The following is a 9240-nucleotide window of genomic DNA, read 5'->3' as shown; positions in this document are numbered from 1 at the left end:
ATGAAGGTCTATTCCTTTAGAGACGATAGGCCTATCGTTGCAATCCCAGGTATACAAGTACCAAGACAGCCTTCCATTGACCTAAGGCAAAATAGATCGGCTAGGAGTATCCATGTTCATACGGGGCATCCTTGCTCTTCAAATGACTTTTCTATTTTGTTTATGTAAACAGTAATTGCTAGGGGTGAGCAAAAAAACCGAACAACCGAAAAAACCGAGAAAACCGAAAAAAAAAATAACCAAAAAAACCGAACCGAAAAAAAAAACCGAATTAACCGATTAAAAAATTACAAAAAAATTCCGGTTCGGTTCGGTTTCGGTTTCTAAAGTCTAAAACCGATTAAACCGAACCGAACCGAACCGGTTCAACCAAGCCAGGCAGCACTTAAAAAAAGAAACGGGTATAAATAGCATGTTTTCCTATTCCTAAACCTAAATTAACTTTCCTCTAAAAACAAACCTAGCCGCCCCCTCCCTTACTCTCTGCATCTCTCCATCTCTCTTTTCCATTTGCTCCCTGCATCTTTACTTTTTAATTCTCCTTCATGCTCCTTTATTTGTTAAGCTTTGCTCCATGCTCCATGCTCCATGCTCCTCCTATTTGAAAGGCACGCCACTATCATCACTTTTGTAATTTTACTTTTAATTGTTTTATTCCTTCTATAGGAGACATGTTCCTTTTTAATTTTGTTTTTAATTTTTTTACCCTTCTTCTTTCTATTTCTCACATAATCCTGTAATTATTGTATAATTTTTCATGCATATGTAACCAAAGAAGATTATCATGTTGAACCAGTAAAGGGCTTTTCTGTGCTCTCCTTGATGTTGGTATTGTGAGAACAAAAATTCAAAATAAAGTTTGGCACTCGATGGATGATGAGCAGATGAGGATCTATGTAAACTATCTTTTGATCTTCCCTTTGTTTTTTTTTCTAGTCAAATGACCTCTGTTCTTTCCTTTTGTTCGTCATATATGCCCAACCATTTTAAGAAAAAGTCATGTTGAGAAAGTACAGATCTGTGAAAATAAGCACAGATCTGTGAAATTAAGAACAAGACGAAGATAGAATTCCTGAAAAAATATGGTTAGTGAAAAAACTCAGAATAAAAACTCAATTGAAATAATTTCGGTTTAAATTGGTTTGGAAGGGGAAAAAACCGAACCGAACCGAACCGAATATGGTCGGTTCGAACCGGTTTTCGGTTCGGTTCGGTTCGGTTCAAAAACTTGAAAAAAAATAATTTCGGTTTGGTTAATTATTTTGGTCCAAAACCGGACCGAACCGGAAATGCTCACCCCTAGTAATTGCTATATACATCGACTAACTACAGCACTCCTCGGAATGCCTCTATCTTTATCTCTGTGAAACCAGTATGTTCTCTTCTTGTTCATAAACTTCTTTGGCCTTGGACCGGCTAGAATCAATCAAGGCCGTCATCATCTGTACGATGGAATACAACAAAATTGTAAACCAGGTCTGAACTTGGAAAGGGCAAAATGCCTCACTATATTCTTCATCCTTTTTTAACAGATTGTTCTCTCGAACACTGGATTGAATGATACTAGTAGTGTCCAATAGAGTGGTTTTGTTGTCCATATGAAGAACAAGATTTAGGGAGAACAATCATTTTCTAAGGTGTTCGACCTGAAATTGTGAAAAGTTAAGACCTTTTTTGGTATTAACATGTGGGCAGAGCACGAACAACTCGTTCATCTTCTGGGATTTTTAGCTTTCATATTCCTTGGTTACCACTTAGGATAGTTTAAGTTGCTGGATATCACGGGATCGGGAGATAAAACTTTATTCATCAGTCATCAATAAGGTTAACATGCCGTTTCAAAATGTTCCTCCACCTCTTTGTTTCTTACTTAATGCCCTAATCCTAGGAACCCCAGCATGCCTAACCAGCAACCACCACATCTGGGCTGTTCTTGTCCTTCCACCAGGAAATGTTTCAGTTTTACAAGATCCCAAGGAAAGCTGAACTAGACAAGCCTGATCATATCAAATCATAAATCGAGTGACCTTTTATTGTTATAGAACATGGTTATTGTTTAAGGTTTCCACCAGATCGAGGAAAAAGTAAAAAGAAAGAGAGAAACTTGAGAGGAATAAATGTAGTCAGGGATAGACGCTCACTGCTGAGAAATTCGAAGCAGGAAGCCTGGAAAGTGACAATTGATCAATTTAAGAGAAGGGTCTCTGAAAAAGGCTAAATCCTATGCCATTTCCCTCTTCTCTCCCTCCTCTTCTTTCTTTCTGCACATGCCCCAGAAAGAGACAGAAAATAAACAAAACAAGAAGAAAATTTAAAAGAATGTGAGAAGCTCGGTAAGCAGATCTATCGATCGGAGATAGAAAATCAATCTCACACAATAGCCGGCCAGTTAGCTTCTCAGCCAGTTGGATTGATATAGCTACAGCCGCTTTGGCAACAAGGAGAAGGCCATTTTTTTAACACCTCCCCTTGGTACATGTAGCTTAGCTTAGACCTAGACAGTTCATGTACTATACTATGCAACATAAATGAAAGAAGATGATCAAAGGAAGGAGATCAGAAAGACAGACCCAGCTGAGAAAATTTGTGAAAGTGTAGATAAAACCCTAGAGCTGAAGGCTGCTATTTATACGAAGAGATCTTGGTGGTGGTGGTGGTGGAAGAAACATCTCAGCCGCCTAAAGATGTTATTCGATTCTTTCCTTTGTTTCCATTAAAAGGCCCATTGGACCTTTGCTTGGAATAGGTTGCCGGCCCGCCTCTTATCTTTTGCAGCCCCTTTTTGTCATACGTTTTACACCGGGAGTTGTATCCATAAAAACTTTAATTAAAATAATTATTTTTTTTAAAATTTGAATCAAATTAAATTGAGCCCAAAAAAGAATTATATTTATTTATTAAATTTTTTAGATTTAATTTTATTTTTATTAAAATTAAATAAGTTCAAATAGACTTTGATTAATGAGCTTTTAGTTAAATTATTTTTTATAAACTTTACTATACTTATTGATTCAATTTGGTCTAGTTTTTTTATATATAGAATTGAAAATCAAAACTAAATTAAATAAATGTTTTTGTGGTGTTTTAAAATCAATATAAAAATTTTAGTAAAAAAAAATGTTTGAAATTAAACAACAACATCCACATCATAGGCTAATAGAAAGAAATTTGATGGATGGATTCTAGGGTTTTAAACAGTTTAGGATATATATTAGTCATACTAGCTACTCATGTATAGGTTATTTAGCATTGCGATCCAACTATATTTTTATAAATTTTTATTTTTTTTATCATTTTGATTTGTCAATGTTAAAAAAAAATTTAATATATTTCTAAACGAAAAATATTTTAAAAAATAACATCCACCATCCTCCTAATAAACTTTTATGTGCTTTTCCAAAATAATCCACCTGCACCTTTAGTAAATAAGTTTTTTTTTAGTTAAATATTTTTAATTTTAATTTTTCACTTTTTGTAAATACATTTGATGTTGTGAGGGCTAAAAAAACGTATTGAGATACAAAAATTATTTCCACATAAAAACTAATAAAATAGTCATATATTCTGCATTAAATTGTTATTTTTTGTTAAATAAAATGGGTAATTTAATATAACAAATGAAAATTTTAAATGAAAAAAACTATTAAACTTCATAAGATTATTTTGAGCTAAAAAACAACCATGGATCGCAGTCTTCTAGTTTCACCTCTCATCTTCTAGCAACTCCAATCTCAGATAAGTGTTATCCGAAGATGTATCAAACTTATACCTAAAGAGTGTAAGTTTTATACAAGGAAATTAATACTCATTTAAGTAATTCAATACTCATGTGATCCATGGCTTAAACTTTTACAGGTAAATGCCTCACAAATCGCCAAAGTTTATAGTTATTATCAGAGTTTTTAAACTCGGCTTGATAGTCGATCCGACTCAAGATCCGGGGTTACCTGGAAAACCTCAATTTTTTTTATAAATTAAAACAATGTCGTTTTAGTTTTAAAAAATAAATAGTTAACGGGCTGCAACCGGGTTTTTGACCAGGTTTTGCCGGGTCAACCTGTCGGGTTAGCTGGGTTTTTGACTTTCCTTATTTTTTTCTTAAACCTGACCCGATTTCAGCCCTGGATTAGCCGAGTTCTAGTTGACTCACCAGGCCGGACTGAGTTTAAAAACTATAGTTATTATAGTCATTGTTTGACATTGTGTTTTAAACAAGGGTTGAACAATTTTTTAATTTAATTTTTTTATGTTTTTGAATTATTTTGATGTGTTGATATGAAAAATAATTTTTTAAAAATAAAAAAAATATCATTTTAATATTTTCAAATAAAAAAAACTTTTAAAAATAACCACTACCACTCTCTCAAACACTCTCATAATCTATTTGATGCTAGACTCCAAAAAAAAAAAAGTGTAAAATTATATATTCGACTGTGTTTTATAAAATATGCTCTTTTTTTATATTTGATGCTTTTTTTATATATTTATAATCAAGTTTGAACTTATCAATTAAATTATATAAAATAATAATCGAATTAACCAAATTTATCATGTTAATATTTCATTTGATTTAATAAAAGATATAATTTAAATTATAATTTTTTTAAAATTAACTAATGAGCCTGTCGAATTTAACAATTATATTAAAACCACTTATAAAGCCTTACAATATCAGCATCTATTTCTAAAAAGAAATAAAAATCCAAAAAATCACCAATTAATAAACCTTACATCTCCATCCTGGAAAGTGCCCCTGAAGTAAAATACCCATACCCGAAAACCCGAACCCGAAACCGAAACCGAAAACCCAGCTGTCCGTCCTCTCTGCCTATATTCGTTCCAAGAAAAATAAAGAAGAGAGGAGGCAAGAAGTCAATTTCAAAGAGAAGAAATTTTTTATTTTTTTTTCCCTTCTAATCAACTCTACAAGAAAAGAAAAGACAGAAAAAGATTAATACTTAGTTTTGGAGTAGTGGGTGCGCGATCCGGCACCGATTTGAAAGCAATAATGGAAGGAGTCGGGGCGCGGCTGGGGAGATCTTCGACTCGGTACGGGCCGGCCACGGTGTTCAGCGGGCCGGTTAGGAAGTGGAAGAAGAGATGGGTCCACGTAACCCCTCCGTCATCTTCATCAAACCATAACAACACTCATTCGCATCACCATAACGCTATTAGTAATGGCACTGCCGCTGCTAACAATTCAAGCTCTTCTAACGGTAATAACGGCTCCCATCTCTTGCTTTATAAGTGGACCCCTTTGTCTCAATCCAACGGTTCTTCTTCTCCTTCTCCTGCCACTAACAACAACGGTAACAGCAACAATGATGATAATAAAAACAATGCTAATCTCTCCAACGGCGACGCCCCCGATGAGCCTCCCAGGCGTAAATTCAAATACATTCCGGTACCTTTTCCCCCCTTTTGGTTTGGTTTCGATTGGGTTAATTTTTTTATATTTTTGGGATTTTGATTTTAGAAATTATTTGGGGTCGTGTGTAACTGGATTGGCCGATTTAGATCTGGGTTCTGGATGAACAGTGGTTTTGTTTTGGTAGTCAGAAGTAGAGATTTTGGAGTAAATTGTTAATGGGTTTTGTAAGATTGTTAGGATTTCATGAAATTGTGGGTCGGGCTTTTTGAAAGTTTTTATTTTTCTGCAGTTTTGTATTTTTGCTTGCTTGTTTTGATGTTTACTTTGGAAAATCTAAAGGATCTTTGAGTGAACAAGTCGTCCCGATGATGATTTTGTAGTTATGCGAGGATGGTTTGGGCTTGATAGGGAGAAAGATTGCGACTTTAGTAGGATTTCAAAGTTATAGTTCTCAATCACCCTAGGACAATGTGGACTTGGCGGTGAAAGATTTCTTCTTTAGTAGAATTTGTAGATTGTGAAGTTGAGATACTTTAACCATGTGACATTTTTTCTAGATTTTTCAGACATGTACTAGGGTATAGACTCCATTCTCATTCCATTGGTGGGTTTACAGCTAGTAATATTCTCCTGGTCCCAAAATGTTTTCCTTAGTCAGTTAGTTGTGAGGAGCATTACATTGTTGGATAGTGACAAGTACACGCCAGGTAGTCACAGTTATAAAGACTTTAAAGGATGCATTTGATTAAAAAAAAAAAACTTGAATGGGTTTTGATATGATTGGTTGTGTGGTAATCAGTATAGTTAGATTTTGGTTTAGATTCTAGATGGGTGCGACTAAGGTTGGCTTGATCAGCTGTGTTGTGTTTTGCGTGACCAAGTTCTTCTGAAGTCCATGTTCTTTAGCCATTAATGCTGTTGGATTTTGGCTGTTGACTTTTTACTTCTCTTTCATGCTTCATGATAACTCAGCATGGAAAGTAGAATAATGTTCAGCTGAAATGAATGCGAGAACAAAATCATGTTTATGCTGATCTTGTGTGTTTTCCATTTTTTTCATTCACTTAGTGCAAACAAAAGGGTAAACTAGGATTCTGGATAAACACTGGATAAACTAGAGGAAGTGCTGGTGGTCCAAGTCAGGCATCGGTGGATGCACTCAATGGTTCAATTGGAACTTGGGTTTGTCTGAGTAGCTAGCATATATATCAACTAACCTCGGGATATTTTCTTTTACTTTAAAGTGTATGGTACCCATGCCCTTGTTGGTGCTTTGTTGTCACTTCTTAATTTATTTGAATGGTTATAAGGACAAGGAGCTGGTAGATTCAGCTGTACAAATACCATATTTTGGAAAATACAGTTCAGCATCATAATCTCTATAAATGTAATCACCCTCATGTTCCAAGCTATGTTCAACAAGGCTTTTGAAATTGGAATGCCTTGAAGTAATCAACAAAAGCCTTCTTTGGAGAGATTTTTAGAGTCAGTTTTCTTGTCCTTGTTGAATTGAATTGCTCTTATCCTTAAGAATAAGAGAAACTGATAAACCGAGCTTGTAAATGATGATCTAGTGTGCCTAGAATTATTGTGGGTATTGTCAAAGGAATGCTATAGATTTTTAAATCACAAGGCAGTGGCAAAAATTATTGTTCAATTCTGTCTATTGATTGTTTGGTCAGTTTGTGAATTAATGTTATAGCAAGTCAAGAACCTGCAACTTGACTTCCTAGTTTAAGTTTAAGTGGTGATAGATCATTATTGGAATGTCAAGAAATATGCATGGCATTATCTGTCGTACAAAAGTGATTCAATGGATCTGACACGGCGTGCCTTAAAATTTTATACACTATGGGTATCTTTATAAGATTGAAGTAATCCAGTCTTACATCATATGTATAGGGCTACAAAACTATGCATCTTTAGAAACAAGCTCTATGCTCATCATTCTTCTAGCTTTCCAAGACATGGTGCTTACATGGTGGCATGAAGATGGTCCTACCACTCATTTTGAAACAGTTGCATGGACAAAATTCTTGTCAGTTTTTCTTCTGTTCTATTTGTTGCACACTATTAAAACATTGGTGTATTTGGTGCACATAAGGAGAGTGGTTTTTAATTGTTTGGTGGTTTGCTTGACCTGCGGGCCAAGCAGTAACTGGGTTGAAGTTGTTGTTGATAGAGATGCAGTGAAATGAAATTTTGATAGGAGAGTGCAAGGTCTGGAAACTGTGCTTTTTTTACTATTTTTTTTTAATTCACCAAAGGAAAATATGAGAGGCTGTCTGGAACCTCTTTAAGGGTGTAAACTTCTGTTTTTGAGGGCCTTGTGTAAACTTGAGCACACTGGTGTGATACTTGAATTTCATTGGAAAGCTAAATGGAAGAGCAGAAGCTTCTTTGGGTAGTGTTTTTTTTTCACGGAAGCTTATGGATCTTCGTGCATGGAACCATAGATTTCCATTGTGTTATGGTGGAACCAGTTGATAAGGAGCTTTTGGAGACTGGGAACTTTTGGATTTATGCGCTCTTACATGTCAAAATGTGGAACAAGGGTATGGCGAAAGACAATGGGGACTAAAGGGTAAGACCCCTTGGCAAGTATACTGTTAAGCGGCAGAAGTAATTTAGCAAAAACTGGTGGAAGGGTTTGGTTCCTACCAAAAATTAGTGTGATGGATCCAAGTTTTGTTTCAAAAGCTAAATGATTAATAATCAAATGGTCAAAATTCAAGAGATATTGGTGTGTGTTACTGTTGAAAATTGTTTGGGGGTGCTGGTTTTTTCTTTTTTTTTTCTTTTTTTTTTTTTGGGGGGGGGGGTGTTGTTGATGAAACCAGGTTAATTTAGATTTGTTTGGAATGACACCTGTTACTAATTTTTGTTTCACATGATTAATCATCGTGATAATACTACTTTGTAAAAGAGCTCTGCTTCCTCTGGCTTCTTCATGGAAAAATTCATTTTTTGAAAAAGCCAGAAAATGCATTTATGCTTTGGTGATGAGGTCCATTCAAGTATTAGTTTGCATTTGTGTTGTTAACTTAGCTTATTGCCCATTATTTTGGCTGTTTGACAACGCAGGTTGATCTGCTAGAGAAACAGAAGAAAGAGGCTGAAGAACAAGAGGCCTTAGAAAAGGTTGATGATGAATCTAAACTGAATGATACTGACCCTAAAGCAGAACTAGTTTCCAAGAGTGACAGCGCTGAAGAAAAACCTGACATAAATGATATACCCATGGAAGAAAATGAGGTGAATTGGCTTATGAATTTCTATTCTTATTTACCATCATCTATATAAGATTATCTTGTTTGAAAAGTCCATATCGCCTTCTTGACACCCAGAGTTTACTTAGCTTCAAGTTTTCGTCTAATTTTGGCTCAAACATTTACTTCATTCTCAGGATGATAATCAAGTGGTACGACAAGATCTGAATGAAAGCACTTTGGATTTGAGTTTAGGCTTGGTCTCTTGACGGCGACTCCGATTCAAAAGCAGGTCCAGAGATGGGAAGTTGAAAAGGGTTAAATTGAGTAGTGTTGGTACATTGCGGAATCCTTTCTTCAGATTATTTGACATATAGGATCTATGAAAAGGGTCTATTTGTTGGAGAGACAATTTCCCCAATGATCTATTTGCTTACTAGTTACCGAGGGCAAGTGTGTCAGTGGCAAAAAGCTTGTACCTTTGTAGCTCTCTACTGAGCTGATTGCAACTTGTACCGATTGCGACATCTATTTTTTAATCATTGAATTACTGAATTTTTCCCCTTCTTTGTTTTCGTTTTTTTTTCTCTTTTTTCCTGGTTATCTTGGAGATGGTTGGATCTTTATGTTGTAAACATAATTCATGACTTTTCTGAACTT

The 9240-nt window shown here is 35.1% G+C and overlaps 1 protein-coding gene and 1 non-coding gene across 2 annotated transcripts; one reads left to right on the top strand and one right to left on the bottom strand.

Annotated features, from left to right (window-relative positions):
* Positions 1 to 2317: 2317 nt before the first annotated feature.
* On the bottom strand, positions 2318 to 2428 carry LOC112323441 (small nucleolar RNA snoR109). The gene has a single exon (XR_002979814.1). It is a non-coding gene; the product is annotated as a small nucleolar RNA snoR109 (small nucleolar RNA).
* A 2338-nt stretch (positions 2429 to 4766) lies between these two features.
* LOC7484334 (uncharacterized) lies at positions 4767 to 9143 on the top strand. Its single transcript, XM_002317161.4, has 3 exons — positions 4767 to 5404; positions 8456 to 8626; positions 8778 to 9143. Exons 1-3 carry the CDS (start codon positions 5009 to 5011, stop codon positions 8847 to 8849), a joined length of 639 nt encoding a protein of 212 aa, XP_002317197.4. The 5' UTR covers positions 4767 to 5008; the 3' UTR covers positions 8850 to 9143.
* Positions 9144 to 9240: the final 97 nt, after the last annotated feature.

This window comes from Populus trichocarpa, chromosome 11 (genome assembly GCF_000002775.5).
Source record: "Populus trichocarpa isolate Nisqually-1 chromosome 11, P.trichocarpa_v4.1, whole genome shotgun sequence".
Lineage (NCBI taxonomy): Eukaryota > Viridiplantae > Streptophyta > Magnoliopsida > Malpighiales > Salicaceae > Populus > Populus trichocarpa.
The sequence above is the reverse complement of the archived record's forward strand: the minus strand, read 5'-3'. Positions and strand labels throughout refer to the sequence as shown.

What these genes read in the sequence shown, in the direction of transcription:
- LOC7484334 (XM_002317161.4), top strand. Translation starts at nt 5,009, where the DNA reads ATGGAAGGAGTCGGGGCGCGGCTGGGGAGATCTTCGACTCGGTACGGG. An exon ending in GTAAATTCAAATACATTCCG is followed by an intron (nt 5,405 to 8,455) that starts GTACCTTTTCCC and finishes TTGACAACGCAG; the next exon opens with GTTGATCTGCTAGAGAAACA. An exon ending in TACCCATGGAAGAAAATGAG is followed by an intron (nt 8,627 to 8,777) that starts GTGAATTGGCTT and finishes CTTCATTCTCAG; the next exon opens with GATGATAATCAAGTGGTACG.